The following is an 18,813-nucleotide window of genomic DNA, read 5'->3' as shown; positions in this document are numbered from 1 at the left end:
GTCTTAACATCCGTGGTCTTTATCTCCTCCTTTGGCCAGTTAATTATTTATTTATTTTTATTTCTAAGAGACAGAAAAGACAATCAAGAAAGAAAAAAAATAAAATAGAATGAAACAAACTAAAGAAATAAAACGTAAAACAAATTATTATGCCCAAGTGACATGCAAATTTTATATTTTCTGTTCGAAAAGGTGCAGGCAGAAGATATATCTTACAATGTCCTGCCCCTTTCATACTTATCAATTTATAATCAATTAACTGTCAAAACATGAAAACAAGACAACTTGTTTCCATTTTACATGACATTTAAGATGTGCCATTATTTAAACATTATTTATATCATCAATAGTATTTACAGACTTTAAAACAGTCACCTTATAGGACATATTTTGCAATAAGCTCCTTTTTAATCAGTTTTTTAAGCTGGTTTATATTTCTACTTTTTGAACTCATCATTCAATCCATTCTATACATCTACTCCACACACCGATAAACAAAAACTCTGCATGGTTGTTCTAATACAGTGTTTTAAAATATCCTTCACCTCTTAAATTATAACCACCCTCTCTGTTACAAAACTTTTTCTGAATATTGGGTGGAAGTTCCTGATTTCTGACCTTCAACATGAATTGTACAGTTTTAATATTTCAGTATTCTGGGACCTTGTTGCTCAGCTTGGGTTCCCCAAGGTTCAGTTTTGGGCCCACTCCTGTTTTTACTGTACATACGCCCAATAGGTTTTATTTTAAATCGCCACAGTAATGTCTCTTACCATGTGCATGCTGGCGATATTCAAATATACTGTTCATTTCCATCCTCTGAATTTTATAAATTGACTGAACTCAGTAACTGCCTGTCAGACATCAAAATATGGCTGAATGACAACCACCTGCAGTTAAATGCAAGCAAGACGGAGACGCTTACTGTTGCTCCTGATGATAAAATTGCTGAAATCAGGAAGCATCTTAAGTTTTTAAACCCTTCAGAAGAAAATAGTCTCCGAAATCTGGGTGTTCTCTTTGACAGTTGTTTGTCTTTGGACAATCACTGCAAACTGTTAGTTCACAACTGTCCAATGTAGCTTCTAAGCCAGTTTAATGCCACCCCTCTAATTCCATACCTTTCCAGTTTTTTTAGTAAGATGTCATGATTGATGGTATCGAAGGCTTTTTTGAGATCCAGAAAATACACCAATTGCAAATTTCCTCTTATCCATACTGTATTCCTGCAGGGTATCTGATTACTGGTAAGGTGTAGCTGTTTATTGCACGGATCTTGTTCGTGCCATTGAGCTGGCTTCTCAGGACTTGCCTTATTCGTTGGAGGTATTTGGCTGTGGCTCCTTTCCTTGTGACCTCACCAAGGTTGCCATTTGCTTGTGGTATTTACCAGGTACTTGTAACTGTCCTCAATGTCTGCTGTTGTTCCGTCTGGGAGTGAGACCCCTTCTTTGCGGACGACCTTCCCTCTCTTTGTAACCATCCGACCACACTTCTCTACTCCGAATGACATCCCAATGTCAGTGCTGTAGATCCTGGTGGTGTGGATCAGTGAGTCGATGTCTCGCTCGCTCTTGGCGTGCAGCTTGATACCATCCATGTAGAGGAGGGTTAGGGTAACATGAATGGTAGCCTCATTCTTGAGTCGGTATCCGTAGCCAGTCTTGTTGGTGATTTGGCTGAGGGGGTTCAGATGCAGAACAGCAGTGGACACTTGTGCAAGTGGTTTGCAGTTTGCAGTAAATATTAAAAAAAAAAACTGCAACTGCAAACCACTTGCACAAGTGTCAATCAAATGGGGCAGAGAACAAAAACTCTGGAAAGAATCATAATTCTTTCCAGGAGACTCTCTGTCCCCACTGCTGTTCTGCATAGATCTGAACCCCCTCAGCCAAATCATCAAGAGCCATCCCGTCCTTCCAAACAGACTCCAGGATGGTGGCTCATGGGATCCTCCCGGTCAGAGCCGTCATGCACTCCCGCGACATCTGCCCCCGACCCAAAGTCGGTTAGGCACCTTCTGTGGGAGTGCAGCGCTGCTGTGGACCTGTGGACAAAGGCCGGCTCCTTGCAATTCCCATACTTGCCAGCAAAGGAGGTCCTCGACACGCAGCTAGTGCTGCACATGGTGAGCCACCGGAAAATAGCAAAAAAAGACCTCGGGGAGATGTGGCTCACCCTAGCCACCATATGGACATCTAGAAACTTGCTGGTAAGCAGGCGCAGGCAGATGCCCCCCCATGGCTGTGATCCGAATGGTGGCAAAAAAAAAAAAAAAAAAAAAAAGGTGGCACGCCAAGGACACAGCCACAAAGAAGAATCGCCTGCGCCTCTTTGGACGAAGGAGCCGGCGCTCCACAGACAGAGGTCCCAGCAGCAGCGGCCTGGCTCTCCGGGTGAGGCAGGCGGGAAGGAGCAACGGGGGGGGAAAGCCCCTCTGAGCACCATCACTGTTTGGAGGGACAGGATGGCTCCAAACTTCAATAAGCTACGGATACCAACTCAAGAATGCAGTCACCAAAAGTCTCCTCCTCTACATGGATGGCATCAAGCTGTACGCCAAGAGCGAGCGAGACATCGACTCACTGATCCACACCACCAGGATCTACAGCACTGACATTGGGATGTCATTCGGACTAGAGAAGTGTGGCAGATGGTCACAAAGAGAGGGAAGGTCATCCACACAGAAGGGGTCTCACACCCAGAAGGAACAACAGCAGACATTGAGGACAGTTACAAGTACCTGGGAATACCACAAGCAAATGGCAACCTTGGTGAGGTTACAAGGATAGGAGCCACAGCCAAATGCCTCCAACGAATAAGGCAAGTCCTGAGAAGCCAGCTCAATGGCAAGAACAAGATCCATGCAATAAACAGCTACACCTTACCAGTAATCAGAGACCCTGCAGGAATAACTAGCTGGCCAAAGGAGGAGATAAAGACCACGGATGTAAAGACACTTGGAAACTACTAATCATGCATGGAGGGTTCCACCCCAAATCCAGCACTCTGACTAAACACGAGTCACAAGGAAGGTAAATAAGGCAGGTGATTCCTTGAGTTTTCTAAATTGAGGGAACCAAACCTCTTTGGAATCCTAAAGACCTTTATTGGAAATAAAGGCCCCTCTTAGAGGATTAAGAGGCAGAGCGACCACAAAGCTGATTTGTTGGATTCTGTGAAGACGTTTGCAGTCTAAAGAGGAAATCGCACCCAATTCAAGAAGAATGGGTCTAAGTGGTTCCAGCATGCAATCTCCTCCTCAGGGTGAATTGTTTGGAATTAAATGCTGAACATAAATCTTTTGTTGATAAGTTACAGGCCTTACTATGTTTAATTTTTCTTTCATGTGCTTGAATAAATAAATTTAAAAAGATTTTCTTAAAAGGATCAATCAATTAATTAATTTTATTTATAAGGGACTCTTTCATACTAAAAGCAGCTCTAAGTATCATGAAGTTGAGGTGGTGAGAGAAAACGCAGACGAAGTCCAGGGTGTAGATGAATGATGATGATGAATATTTAATGATGAGAAGCTCACAACAGTCCAGGAACTGGCAAAACGTCAGAAACTGAGGCTAAGCTCATACCGGTAGCAACAGAGCAGCTGGAACTAGAGCTAACGTCGACTCAGGAGAAACAGTTCCACTGACGACGACTAATTGTTCAGACTCTTAGGACTTAACAGTCCAACTGAGTAGACTGACTAAAGGTCAACAACAAATGACATACGACAAGTATCTGACAAAGAACAGGGACTACAGGTGGGCTTAAATACACCACAGAGAGCAATTAGGGAGACTAGACACACCTAGGAACAGTCAAGACGGCACAGAGACTCAGAAAAACCTCAAAACTAAATACACAGAAAAACACAGATCCTCACACTCAGAGCTGTACGAACAATTAGCCCTCAGGTTTCTCTGGCAAACTGTTCCACAAACAGGAGCCATAATACTGGATGGCTAAAAAATGACTAAAACTATATGATCACGTAAAAGGTTAAAATAAGACTCATAAATATAAATGTATATGTATAGAAAACAAGGAAAATGACAAAACAAACCCTAATCGATTTCTATTTGCTTTTTCTGTTTCCCTCTGTCTGAGCCTCGCGGGGCGCATCTTACCTCTGACCTCAGTTCCTCCCATCTGTCCTCCCATGGACCAGATGATGTCTTCCTACAAAACCAGCCGATGAAAATGATTGAGAAGATCTGGAGGATCAAGAAGACAAAAAAGACCTCCATCACCTGCAGGGGACAACTGTTGGTCTCCTGTGGGGCATTTGGACTGAAAACTGTGTGAGACTGAGCTTTATCAACCTCGGCTGGTCTGCTGTCCAGTATCAATATAGAAAAGCTAAACATGCTTCGGAGCTGTGAGAGAAGACGACTCTGAACTGTTGACGCTTGTTTCATCTGTGGACAACATGGACATTTCCTGAGGGACGATCTGGACAACCCAAAGATCCAACTCCAAAACCAGTTGGACTGACAGGAAGCCGGAGGAGAGAGACGGGGGAGGATTTGGCTGCAGCAACGCCGAGACCGAGTGGGGGAGAGGGGCGAGAAGGAAGGAACAACCTGAATCCACATCATCCACTGTGAAGGACAACCTGTCGGTAATGTCCATCTGGATCACAACTTTAAATCTGAAACAGCAACAGAGTGAGCAGCAAAACTTCACTCTACCAAGTATCAAGTACTTCAACTTTTGACACCAAAGAGGACAATGTCCAGAGCAACAGCTAGTTAGATGTTTCTGAAAGGCTCTCGACTCAAAGAACTATTGCTGGTCCACTGGCGAGTGACTGAAGCGCAGAGTGAAGATTTACACTTTTCTGACAGGAGGTAACAAATCCTCCTGAGCAGACAGACGATCCGTGTTCCTGCTTCTTCACTTTACCTACTGTCCAGATGGAAAATCTGCGCTTTCTTGTTGGGTTTTGAACGGACACTTAACTGTACCTTCACTGCACTAATGTAATTTTTTTCTTTTTGCGGGCTTTCCTAGAAAACACATGAAATTGGGTAGCTTAATTATGATCATTCTTAGTTGTTTGACTCCTAAGATTGTTTAAGAGGTTAGAAATTAATTCTTCTAGACAAGTCGATTTAAAATTAACTTTAATGTGTGTTAAAGACTCGTATTGTCTCTGTCTGGCAGAGCTTTCTATCCAGAATTGCTTCATGATTGATTGTTCTACGAGCTCTCTGTATTGTGCACAATTCATAAATAAACCTGATTGAGTTATTTTACCTGAACAGTGCTTGGTAAGAGTTTTTTTTCCACAACAATGGACAAAAACATTAAAGGCTCTCAAGTAAAAGGCGTGGCAGTTTTAGCTAATGTTGGACCCAGGAGCCCATGCTAACATTAGCATATTGGCCTGCAAAGACTTTTATGCGTCATCTTTTTAAAGAAAAATTAACCTGTAACCATATAAGCGAGTAGTAAAAGCATAAATATACTGAAGACGAATAACTCACCTTTAAATGTGCAAGTCCGCAAACTTTCTGGAAGCTTCCCGCACTCAGAGTAATACAAAGCGGACGAAGAGGAGAGATCAGTGACCCTTTGTAGCGGCTGTAGTCAAGGCTTCCTTAAGCCTCATTTCCATAATGTTTCTCATTGCCCCATTAGAGATAAGCAGAGGTATTGTTTTGTATTATTCTGCCAGATATGTGTGATAACGTCTTCTCTTTCTCCCCTCACCAATCCCCCGCCACCGTCCTCTATCGTCTCCTTCCGTTCAGTCCTAGGCCCTCCCACCTACCGACCTTTCCTCATTCTGACTATGATAAACACACGAGACAGAGATAAAGGGAACATCTGACAGTTTGCATCCCTCTCCACCTCTCATCCATCACATATAAATGCTTCCCTCCTCTCTGCCCCTCCAGCTCCAGCACCTCATTTGCTGGTACACCTTAGGCCTCCCTCTTTCAACCCTTCGGCGTATCCCTGCCTGCTCTGAGCCAAAGCGCGACAGCCGCGGTTTAGAAGAGTATGAGTCAGGAATAAAAACGAAGGGGATTTCAGCCATTTCTCTCTCTTGTTCTCTCACTTCTTTACGATAAGCCCACAGTCACATCGGCTAGGAGCGCTGTGGGTCACTGCTGAATGGCCTGTCAAAATCCAAATGTGAGCACCATTAGAAAGATCGTCATCGTGTATAAATTGTTCCAGTGCTATGCTAAGCCTACCTCCACTTCAGTCTTCAGTACATAGCAGCCTAATTAAATAAGATTTACCGTAAACTTCGGAGAAATGAAACACACAAAGTGAAACTTATACAGGTAGGACGTATTTATAAGAAATCTGCTGAGTTTTTATTGGAATTAAATTAAACACAGACAAATACAGATCACCGCAACTCTTTTTTGCGCATTAGTACGTTGTATGACAGACTTTATTAAATGCAGCGCAGCCGCAATGTGTCCACTGTGCACCTGAAATGATAGGATATGATTAATGCACACTAATATTACACCGTTATTACACAGCTTCAATCTCACATAGTAATCGCTGCCAACATCTATTTAGCAAAGTTTAGTAATAAAGAGTGTTATTAAACAAAAATATTTAAAAGTATAGGCACAAAAATGCCCTCAAGACAACGTATTTTGTCCTGATTAACCGCCAAACAATAACTTGTTTAACGACATTGCAGACGGCAAACTAAAGCTTATAAATATATTTACAAGCTGTCTGTCATGTAAACTAAAAACATGAGGTAATACAGCAGCTTAATGAAAGTCAAGTATGAAATAAATTAAATAAAGCTTACCGTAATTTGCGATGAAATAAAACACATGAATCGAAACTTTCACAGATAGGACGTATACGTCTTATAAATATATTTATAAGAAATCTGCTGAGTAAGCATTATGTGACGTAGCATCGATGTGCGCATGCGCACTACCACAAGGTAGGACGGATTTAAGGGTAGCACTGACAGAACACCGGCGCAGGAAATATGGCGGCCATCTTGGAGCGGTCGTCCCTCCTACTTTGCTCAAGCAAAACAGCAGAAGATGCCTCAGCACTGCGGAATATTATTGTTCGGATCGATGTGAGGGCTCGACAGACAACGTTTCACAAGTATGATGGACATATTATTGTGTATATATTGTGATTAGAATATTACTTTACTGTATTTATGTCCACCGGTGAGACACCAGCTAATATGGGCTCTTTGCACCTACGGCGTTGACGTCACATCTCCAGGAGCTAATGCGGCTCACTTTTTTCCGCTTTGAGTTACCATGACTGGTAGAAAAGACTAAGTTGTATTTCAGATGCAAAAAAGCAATACTATTAACATTGTTGTCTTCCTAATATAATGGGCTTTTAAGTTTTCATTCATTTCCAAGCGATCCTGAATTAAGAAGATGGTGGCTTGTAAATATCTGTCGCTACCAGTTGAAGCTAACGCCGCACAGCAAAGTTTGCAGTCTTCACTTCACTCCGGATCAGCCTAAAACTACCGGGGACACGGATGGTAAATAAAGGAGCCTCCCTGAGTTATTTCCATGGAATCACTTCTGTATTCAGCCTGAAAGAGCGAGTTTATGGGAACGAGAGAGCAGACCAGAGCCAGACAGCCGAGCAACTGATCCGCCTGTACATACTGCTGTAAAAACTGTCCTAGCTGAGCTCTTCACAAGAAACATGCAAAGATAATAAAACGAAATAACACGGAGACATAAAGCAACACGGTCAATTTTTTCTAAAAGCAGCAACTTTGAACCTGAACAGCTGAACCAGATCTCTGACACCAGAGCTGCGCTACTATTAAGCTATGAGGCTTGTTGAGCTCCGTCAGGCTTCGGAAGTAAAAAGCCTGAACCGTAACCGAACCCCGTTAGTCTCTGACACTAACGACAATAAACACACATAATATACTTGAAAATAAGATACATTGTCCGTTAGAATGTTTAGATACTTAAATAGCACATTTTTACAAGAACAATGTCCGAGAATATTGCCTACTAGCATAAGCTAACGTTAATGCTAGCCACAAAGTTTAAGTAAAACTCATGTCAGTGAATGTATAACGAGGCGAACATCTTAAAACCTCTCTCCAGCTTACTTGTTGGGGCTTCGGATCGATGTACAAACCTTGGCCAAGCCCTGCAAGCACCTAATGTAAATGATATTTGTATTGGATCGGAAACAATTACCCCGAACGCGGAAGCTGAGGTGCAAAGAGCCCATTAGCTACAGTGCTTGGTGCAGTGGTTCTTAACCTTTTTTGAGGTACCGAACCCCCCAGTTTCATATGCGCCTTCACCGAACCCTTCTTATCCCCCCCGCATCCCACGCCGACACACAAAATACTTTGCGGTGTTCTGATTTAGTAATGTAATTATTTTAGCTGCGTTACCACCCCCACGCCACTAGAGGCAGTAGCAACCCCAAAAAGATGCGACTAAGGAGCAGATTTAGACTATAGAATTTGGTAAAAACCATAGACATAATATAAGATTATATTACTTAAATTATGTCTATGGTAAAAACGGTGAGTCTTGCTGATCCATGCTGAGAGTGGAGCTCCTTCAATCAGTGCTCCTCCGCAGCTCTGATTGGCTAAGCAATGTAACGTGATCCTCTGCCTCAAGTGATGGCAAAGCGGGGCGTCATCACGACGGCCGCAGAGATAAAGACAAGTGTGTCTTTATCTCTGCGGCAGAGGCTCCGCCGAACCCCTGGGGTTCGATCGAACCACTGGCTTGGTGTAATACCGGGGTTCAACCCCCGTTACTACGGCTAACCGAGATTCCATAAATCTTAAATAAATAAAAAAAATATTCTCTAACATTGAATTAGATGATCTGACATAAGTGCCTAACTTAGAAATGAAACAATGTAACATATATTATAAAACTTATATTGTTATAACATTCACAAGCAAAGTTTACAAAGTGTTAAAGACTGCTATTTGTAATTCTTTCACTTTGTCAAAAGTAAGATACATCCCAAATCTTCCGTTTTTGTTTTGAAGGTTTCCTAAAGACACGATGTGAGGAAGAAGTGAGAACTATCTTTAAAGAGAGACGAATTCACTGCAGCACGGATGAATCTCCCATCAGATTTTGGACTCAATCTCAGCTGCTGAATCACTCTGAAGCTAGAACTCGTCGGTTGGAAAACAGCCGATCAATTCAATAATATATTAGGCTATGCCTGCTTATATGTATATTTATATACATAAACATGTATTTAATATATTATTCAGTATTAATAATTATTTATTTGTGTCATTATTAATCATTATTTGTGTTTGTATATTCATATAAATTTGTACTGATATTACTAAATAATTTACTAAATACATTATGAACGGTTCTGTGCTTTGTAAAATGCTCATCATACATCAGCATTACATCAATATTAGAATATTCTATTCCTATTCTATTGTTTTCCTCACTAAGAATATTTAAATATTATGAACTATGTATCAATACAATTAAATAATACAATTGTTTATAAATGTAGCTTTGATAGCTGTTTGAATAAGGTTTTCAGTAACAAAAAAATGTATGTTATGTTCGATTAAATGCACTAATATGTCATTGTGCCTGCCAAACACATAAGGCTGAGTGGAGCGGTCGACCGCTCCAAGATGGCCGCCCTAAATCTCATCAGCTACAATAGGCGAGAGCGGTCCATGAGGCGTCTATCCTTATATTATGTCTGTGGTAGAGCCGCGCACCGACCATAGTTGACTCAGAGCGGAAACAAGCAGCGGATACTATAGTTTTACTACAAACTGTACTTATTTTAACTCTTGTACTGGAATATACGTAATAAATTTCATTAGTTTAAGAAAGAGAATGAAACCAAAGTCCAAAAACATGTTGAATAAACACCAGCAGAAAGAGTTTAATTTACAGCTTTCCTTCACATGACTTTCTACGCATGCGTACTCAATCGGTAGTAACTAGGAATGTTCATGTTCAATAATCTGGGAAGCGGCTCGCGCTCGACACCTCACAGCAAAACGAGATCCGACTGTCGTGTGCTGTTCTTGACAGGAAGCAGCACGTCCATCTGCACGAGCCGCGTTCAAAAACTGAGGTAGCCAACGAGCCGCAATGAACTTCTTCGGGTTCGGTCAGACTGCGGACATCGATATAGTTCTGAATGACGCCGAGACGAGGAAGAAAGCAGAACACAACAGTGAAGACGGAAAGAAGGACAAATATTTCCTATTCTACGACGGGGAGACGGTGTCGGGAAAAGTTAACGTCACGCTTAAGTACCCGGGGAAGAGGCTGGAGCACAATGGCATCAAAGTTGAGTTTGTCGGCCAGATAGGTGAGCAGCTAGTAGGCCTGCATTTCAGTGTCCATAGACAGAAGTCACCAAAGTATTGCGTGACACAAAAAGGCTTTCAAACTATCTAAACTCACAATGCAGTTGATGAATGCATTCCACGTACAGCGATAATGGATAACTGTTTTCACTTCCTGTCAGCGCTCAACAAGTTAATCATGAAAGTGGCAGTTAAAAAGTATTGTGTCTCGTGATGTGACAACTAACTGTCATCAGCTGACGTTATCAGCCGTCGACGAGCTTTATCTGCGACCTCTGCAGGCGTCCCTCTGTTGTTGGAAACATTGTTCGTGTGCCATATGTTGGAGTAGCAAAGCATGCAGCTTTCATTTAATAGTTAATTTCACAGTAGAGCCTCAGATTCGAATCAACACGACTAAGGAATTTATTGGTTTAGACACTTTTTCACACAACAGGCTTGGAAAATTCTGTCCAAACTGGAAGCAAGTGTGGGTTGATTTATACTACACTATTAGAGATGGCAGCTTTCTTCACTTACAGACACTTGAGCAGTTTTATGTGAACTAGGAAGCAGTAAGCAGATTAAAGGAAATATTATTTTACTGCTTCTCGTTTTTTGTTTTGTTTGTCCGAATTTGAAAGATACGAAGAAAAAAACACCCATATGCATGCAGAAAAGTCAAAAGTTGCCTTGTGGGAGGATTAACTTTACGCTTAACAAAATTCGGGTTTATTGCTTAACATTAGGGACACTTTACAGGGAAGGATGGATGAGGAAGTCAGGAGAAACTGTTGAAAGTTGTTCGCCTGGTAATATAACAAACCAGCACATTACACAGTAATTAAAAAGTTCTGTGGCAAGCTCAGAGAACAACTCATTTAAAACACCACAGTTATGGGCACGTCCAGGTTGATCCTGTTCTGAGCAGCATTGTTGGTCTGATATGCACTGGCAACAACTGTATTACCAGAACAGCCAATGTTATGTTAGCAAACCATGCATTGGTTATGTAGATATCACATTTTTACACATAGCCAGCCTGTTTTACGTGAGAGGTTTCACCGTGCTAGTATGTGCCTTAAGTTTCCATAGAAGTAAATAAAGTCCTAAGCTAACAGTGAAACTGCATTTATTACACAGACCGAGGTCAGTTTATTTTTAAACTCAAACAAAGAAACATCAATGATACCCTATGTCTTCTCATATAAATATGTTTTTTCAGAACTGTACTACGACAGAGGGAACCACCATGAGTTTGTGTCTCTAGTGAAAGACTTGGCTCGGCCGGGAGAGCTGACGCAGTCTCAGACGTTTGACTTTGAGTTCGCACACGTGGAAAAACCGTACGAGTCATACACTGGTCAGAACGTCAAGTTACGGTAAGTTATGTCCTCGTATGACCTCCGTTTTGTTGCCCATCTACTGAACTAGTTGTTCGTGGTAACAGTAGGAATTATTGGAAGATGTTATCCTCAAACTGCTTGTTTGAATAATCCAGTGAAACCCGTGTTCACCTCACAGATATTGGTTGACGGTGGTGACAAAACCATCCATCTTTCTGTTGATGGTTTTGTGTGTCAAAGCTTTTTGGGACTGTGATCATTTTCTCAACCTGTGCTTAGAACCCGAATAATCCAGCTGTACTCTTTAAAGAATCTGAGAAACATCACCACTTTAAATATTTCTCCTTCCCCTCCATTGTCTATGTGGCCTGTGGTTTTCATGTCACATCAGCTCTTTGCACTTTGAAGAGTTCATTCAGCCTGACATGCACAAACCGTTCTACTAACAAGTTGCCTGTTTATTAGACTGCACTGTCAGTTGATTGTCTCCAAATCATTGGGTTTTTTCCAACATGCTCTAAGGACTGTGTTTGCTTCCAGTTACTTCCTCAAGGTAACGATAGGCCGGAGGCTCAGCGACATCACCAAGGAGCTGGACATCGTGGTTCACACACTGAGCACATACCCTGACATCAACTCCTCCATCAAGATGGAAGTGGGGATCGAGGACTGTCTGCACATAGAATTTGAGTACAACAAATCCAAGTAGGAGTTTATTTTTTTAGAAAGTTATTAAAATACACAAAATGACTACACCTTCCAGTTAAGAGTGGCATGCTCACTGAAAGCTAACGCTATTTTCTGCTTGCAGGTATCACCTAAAAGATGTGATCGTTGGGAAGATTTACTTCCTCCTGGTGAGGATTAAGATCAGACATATGGAGATCGACATCATCAGACGAGAGACCACCGGCACAGGACCCAGCGTCTACAACGAGAATGACACCATAGCCAAGTACGAGATTATGGACGGCGCTCCGGTCAGAGGTGATCTCTAAGTCCTGTCTTTCTCTTCCCGTCCAGCACTATGATTATTTCTGCAGACTCACTGCTCTGTTGTTGTTGTTTTCTGGTGCGACAGGAGAATCCATCCCCATCCGGCTGTTTCTGGCAGGCTACGAGTTGACGCCCACCATGAAAGACGTCAACAAGAAGTTTTCAGTGCGATACTTCCTCAACTTGGTTCTCATAGACGAGGAGGACAGACGCTATTTCAAACAGCAGGTGAGCAGAACGTTTTGGTCAGCAGCATGCAAAGTAAGCGCGTTACATGACTGGACAACGTATTAAGCTCCCTTTAGCTGTAGTAACTTGAAGTTGCTGTTTTCTGCATCACCTTACCAGCCTACATTGGAAGTTTTTAATAAATGAACATTTACTCAGTTAAGTATATTATAATATTTATGGGTAGGAAAATCACTTGGATTGTAAATTCCTTTGAATGGTCAGTAAAACTAGAGAACAGCTCTATATGAGTAAATGGGTAAAAGTATATTTTGATTTTAAAGAGTTGGCAATAACAGAAGTTGAGTAAAGTTTCCTCGAGCTACATAACAGCTAATGGATGAAGTTGCAGACAAATGAAGAAAATAAAGCTGATGTTTTTGTTGGATAGTTACGTGTGGTTTGGTTTCCCTGAAATTTAGCTCTGTTTTGAATGTTTTGCAACTACAATGAATCTTTGAAAAGATAAAATGATGAACTGGACAATGATGTGCAGCAACAGACTCTTGATGTCTTCTTCGCCAGTGTGTGTTAACCTCAATGCTCCAGAGTAGCTCAGTGTCAGAGCCAGAGGTGGTCACATCCCTCCTAATCAGTTTGGTCAGTTAAGTCAATTTGATGAGCACACCTTGGATGCTGCCTATTCTTTTTCATAGGAACACCTGTGAAAATAATATTTTCAACTTCAGGTAAAATTTCTCACTTTTAATGCGATTCATGCCAATTCTTTGATGCAGGAAATCATTCTGTGGAGGAAAGGTGACATAGTGAAGAAGAGCATGTCCCACCAGGCCATCATGGCTGCGCAGCGTTTCGAGGGCTCCTCCAATCCAGAGAGGTCCCACAGTCAGGGTGCTGAGAACGACAAGAGCTAAACCACAACCACTCGGGCAATTCCACTTCCTGCTGTGTCTGAGTGAACACAGCTCTGAGGTGTCAGTCCAAATGTTGAGTGAGTGAGTGAGTGAATTCCAGTGTGTGTGTGTGTGTGTGTGTGTGTGTGTGTGTGTGTGTGTGTGTGTGTGTGTGAAGGGAACAAACAGTGCCACTCTGGGCTGGAGTTGTGTTGATTTGATTTTAAGCATCTTGAAGCACTATCTACATGGAGCAGGCCACACTCAGACTGATGAATCGGCGCCAGCAACTTTCTGTCTTTCCCTGTTCCGCGTAATCAGTCTGGAAGTGGTCTGTCTGCTTTATCTCTGTGGCATCTACGACAGCAGTCGCTCAGGAGGACATCTTCCAAAGGTGCACTTCAACCTGTCACTCACAGGTGTGTTTGGGAGAGTGTTGGATGTTTATACGTGGCTAGAATATTGCACTGTGAGGAAACTGTAGTCATACAGTAGCTTTCTAAAGAGTGGCTAAGCAATAGCATTTATCACACGTCTGTGACTCTTCACAGGAACCTAACAGTGTGATAGGAACTCATTAATAGGATTATTTTTGCTGCCATCTTTTGCTTTTTTTCTGCAAACTTTGCCTGTATTTTGCAAACTTTGCTTGCTCCCAGAATCCCAAATAGGAATTAGCAGACTTCATTAACATGACAAACATTGATTATTGATTAAGATATTGTCATACATTCCAGTGCTGTTGTGAGCATTAGGCATGATTGTAAGGTACTTTTTTTTAAACTAAAAAACATTTTTAGCCAACCTTTTACATGTAGTACACATTCATCACGCTGTTATAATGGATTCTATAACAAATGGAGTTTTGGTATGTTTATAATTAGGTTGTTACGGTCACCAGTGACTTATTTCTGAGCCCAACTTTCTTATTTTGCACTATGACATCCTTCTGTTTAGTTGCTTTCTGCTCTCTGTTCTGTTTGTGACGGATGCAGTGGCAGAGGTTTATGAGCACAATTAAAAATATAACTTCTAATTATCATAACTAGAGATGCATCAATCAGATGTTTTCTGACCATTAGTGGTTTTCTTTGAGGTCTGACCTGCTGTTTTCTTAAGGAGTATAACTTGGATTCTTACAGACATGAGAGTTTTAAAGTCAAATTGTCACTAACCTCCATGTGATTTTTATTCAGCTAAAAGAATGAAGTCCAGGCGGCTGAGTTCTTAGTTCAATTGAATTCGAACAGATTTTTTTTTTACGTCGACACACGTAAGCCGATCAAGGGAAAATTGTACAATTCCGAACACGCGCCAATAGATTGGTGCATTTCTAATCAATAACATCTGGTCTCACTTCAATCTAATCACGCATAGACACTTGATTATGATCCTTTTACAATAATATCAGCGGAGAATGAAAGCTGAACAAATAACAGTGCTGTCTCTTATTTAGGGCTTCTGTTTTCTTGCTGTTTTTAATCCCACCAATTACCTTGTTGATGCTCACAATGGACATTTCACCAGTGGAACCTGAAGGTGAAATTTGCCTTCGGCGTTGATACGTGTGTCTGTGTGTGATGACCTTGAAGTGACCTCTGCCTGTTGATGGTTTGCAGGCTGAACTTTAGCCAGTTGTGTCTCTGTATAGTTTAATGCCAATCATCCAGAACACTCCCTGGGGTTTTCATGTACCTTTCTTGAACTGGTTAAGCTGCTTTGGATCATGGTTTTAAATGTAAAAGAGGGGTGGGGGAAGGACAGCTCTATTTTTAATGAGCTCTTAGATTCAATAAAAAATCCAAGAACTTTTTTCACTAATCAGTGTTTGTTTGTTCTTACACACACAAAGCGGAACTGTAAAATCCAGCACAGTAGACACAACCCTACTGGCCCTACTTCATACAACAAGTAAGCCCAAAATTACTGACATCTTTAGCAGATTAAGGTTTAAATATCAATAAGTAATATTTATATTTCCGAGTTCCAGTCTGTTAAAGATCAGATGGATGTCAAGAAGGCCTTCTGATCTCAAATACTTGGAGCTCATCACCAATCAAAAATCTTCAAAATGTCATTTTGAATATTCAGTAAGCTGCTCTGGACTCCTGTGACCCCAATGAACGTCTTTCTACTGAGATTATCTTTAATGTCTGGAAATATCTAAATGAAAAAAGAAAATGGACGTTTCAATAAAAAGGCACACAAACAATATGTGCCTAAAGGATGCTTCCGTAAATATTTAAAGATCACTAACTTTTCTTTTGATAATGCCTTATAGAAGAATAATAGCTCATACGTTTTTCAGTTTAATTTATTCATAAAGTTTTAATTCATAAGGGTAATCTCAAGTCACTGTACAGGACAAAATAAGTCCAGTTCATATCATAGTATTATGTTAGTCAAAACCTCCAATGTGTATTATCTAAATGTTATATGAAAGATAATTACAAAGTAGGTCATGAGTGTGAAATGGCAGGAAAATTAAACATACTTTTACATTTTTATTACTAATATAATAATTACATACATACCTGCCACAGTCTAAAAAATGTGTAATGTATGTGTGTATGTTGAGTCTCACAGTCAGTGTGTCACAAAACTACATTTTTCTGAAATTATCACTCCAGACATCTACCATTCTTGGAAGATCTTCCAGCTGAAAATGTTTGTATTTCCAAACTAACTCAAACTGGGATAAAAAAAAAACAAAAAAACGCATGTATGGAAAAATCTAACTTCAAATCTTACCAAGTGTATTTCATAATCAAACATTTTTTTAAGTTAAAATAACAGATTTCGTGAGACAAATCCTCAGATTTGTGTTAAATAAGCTGTTACTGATAATCTTGAAAGTAGTACGCCATTTTGTTTATCGCGTGATTTAAAATATATCATTTTAAAGGTATTAAAAGTTTGAAAGAAAAATCTTTGGATGGATTTCATACCGTGTCTTTAATATGGTAGAAGTGCAAAGCTAGCGTAGGTTTATTATTATGAATAAACCTTATTAGCGTAGAGTGTTGTACATGCTCTCACAAGAAGCACTGCTACAAAAACCTTCTGCTCTATTTCTGTTAAGATTTAAAGAATGTGGGCGGGGCAACAATCCACCTTTTGGGGTTCCATGTAACATCTGGGTTGCTCAGATTGGGGTTAGAGCCGTCTCTTGGACCCTAATAAGCTTGTTAGAGCTCCAGCTTGTTACCAGCCCTTTGGAGCGGCCTGGGCTTCTCTAAGCCTCTGCCAAGCACTCAGAAAATTAAAAGAACTGATCCGAACGAACGAGGGGAGCAAAGCTTATTCCGGCAGCAGCTCCCTCAGCTCATAATGTCATTAAGAAGATGGCTGGTGAAGCTGTGGTCAAGCTTTCAGAGAGCTGCACTATGACTGGTGCCTGAAGCAAGTCTGATGCAGTATGAATGGAACCTCTTGGACTGTTAATGTAAAAAAAAAAAAAAGTCCTAAATGGGAAGAAGAAACAATAAAAATATTTTATGTAGAAAACTGTTTCATTTGTGCATAATAACAGTGATATATCGTCTAAAGAAAAAAAAAGATCACGTAATATTATAAACAAACCCTTCGCATACAGGTCAAGACAGCCCAAGATTCTTGTTTAACCAGAATGAAAAAAAAACAGAAGCTCAAATCCTCTCACAAAAACTGAGAACCCTGACTATGACACATTTGCTGCTTCTAAAGTGCTAACACTCCATGACTCAGAGCTGACTGGGCAACTTTTCCAGAACCTCTGTGTCAGTGACGGAAACAGGGAATTAGTCTGCCTTAAAATAAAGTGCTTTTTTAAATACTCTGCTATTTTATTTGGAAGCTACTTACTGAAGTCACTTCCTAATAAGGATTTCAAATCAGATGAATTCAACGTTTTAATTTAAACTCATCATGAAAGCTTTCACTGGATGCAACGAGCTGCATGGAAATCTGCCACTAGGGGGCAGGGTTGAATCAAATTTATTTGTGCTCTAACTTGAGGATTAAGAAATCTGCGGAGACTATATTGGTATTAATGGCACTGCCGTATGCTGTTTTATCTTTTGGTACTGTTTATGACAGTTTCCCAACGCGATGACTGGAGCTTCTTCAGAGGAAACATTCACGGAACCAGATCTGAGTGTGGGAGATGAAACAGCAGGCTGGTGATTTATAGCAGCAAGCAAGTCCAGAATAATAGGAACCAAATATCACATGAAATTTTTCACATCATGGTATCCATTATAGCAGAATTCATTAAGAAGTGAAAATATAATCACAACATTTTTTGTTTGTTTTTAATTTTGTGCTATGGGCCTGAAATACCAGGATGGATGGATAGCAACAGAAATAAAAGTCACAGCTTTTGCGGTGAAATACCACTGTCTGAACTTTCTACGGGCGCATTGTTTGAGTTCAGCCCACTGATGCAGGTCTTCGTGTGAACAGGTGGGTTTATTGTTCAGCTGATGACTGGCGGAGTATAAGCTTTCAGCTCATGTTTGCCCTAGACCAGTGGTTCCCAAACTTTTTCTTCTGCGTCCCCCCAGTGGTTTCCAAACATTTTTTGCGTCTCCCCCCCCCCTATGGATTACAAATGGCTGTCTGGTTGAAACGACGCGTGGGTGGGGGGGATCGTCCATATCTGCAACATGTATGATTCATGCATTTCTATCAACACAAGCGCAGCATTTCATGCGGTATGGAAGTCACACGTTGCCACGTTCAGAGGGTCACAGGCTCATCTGGGATTAAATATTTCTAGAAGACTGGTTGGTAGAGTATGCCATATATTAATTACAACTATGAAGTACAGATATAAACTGGCACTGTTAAACTCATGTTACAAAAAACAAACAATGCGCTCAGCGCCGTTTAGACTTAATTTTCCGTTTCCCTCAAATAAGTAACGAAATGTAGACGTGTATATAAAGAGACCTTGTTTATTGTGATCAGGAATTTTTCAGAAAATGACAAAAACACCTTGCTACTAAATGTAAATTCAGAGGGTTTGGTTACATGTTCTTACTGATGCTGTTCTCCATAGTGTGAACAATGGTCACAATAGAAGATAGGAAGAAAACTGAAGATG

General features: G+C 40.8%; 1 protein-coding gene and 1 long non-coding RNA gene across 2 annotated transcripts; both read left to right on the top strand.

The window, feature by feature from the left end:
• Positions 1-579: 579 nt before the first annotated feature.
• On the top strand, positions 580-18,738 carry LOC107836736 (uncharacterized). Its single transcript, XR_001662681.1, has 3 exons — positions 580-764; positions 3,490-3,495; positions 18,728-18,738. It is a non-coding gene; the product is annotated as an uncharacterized LOC107836736 (long non-coding RNA).
• vps26bl (vacuolar protein sorting 26 homolog B, like) lies at positions 9,518-15,548 on the top strand. The gene is made up of 6 exons (XM_007556465.2): positions 9,518-10,326; positions 11,529-11,685; positions 12,190-12,354; positions 12,461-12,636; positions 12,731-12,873; positions 13,611-15,548. The coding sequence occupies exons 1-6, from the start codon at positions 10,104-10,106 to the stop codon at positions 13,746-13,748; spliced, it is 1,002 nt and encodes a 333-aa protein (XP_007556527.1). The 5' UTR covers positions 9,518-10,103; the 3' UTR covers positions 13,749-15,548.
• Positions 18,739-18,813: the final 75 nt, after the last annotated feature.

Source organism: Poecilia formosa, unplaced genomic scaffold (assembly GCF_000485575.1).
Source record: "Poecilia formosa unplaced genomic scaffold, Poecilia_formosa-5.1.2 Scaffold79, whole genome shotgun sequence".
In the NCBI taxonomy this organism is placed as follows: Eukaryota; Metazoa; Chordata; class Actinopteri; order Cyprinodontiformes; family Poeciliidae; genus Poecilia; species Poecilia formosa.
The sequence above is the reverse complement of the archived record's forward strand: the minus strand, read 5'-3'. Positions and strand labels throughout refer to the sequence as shown.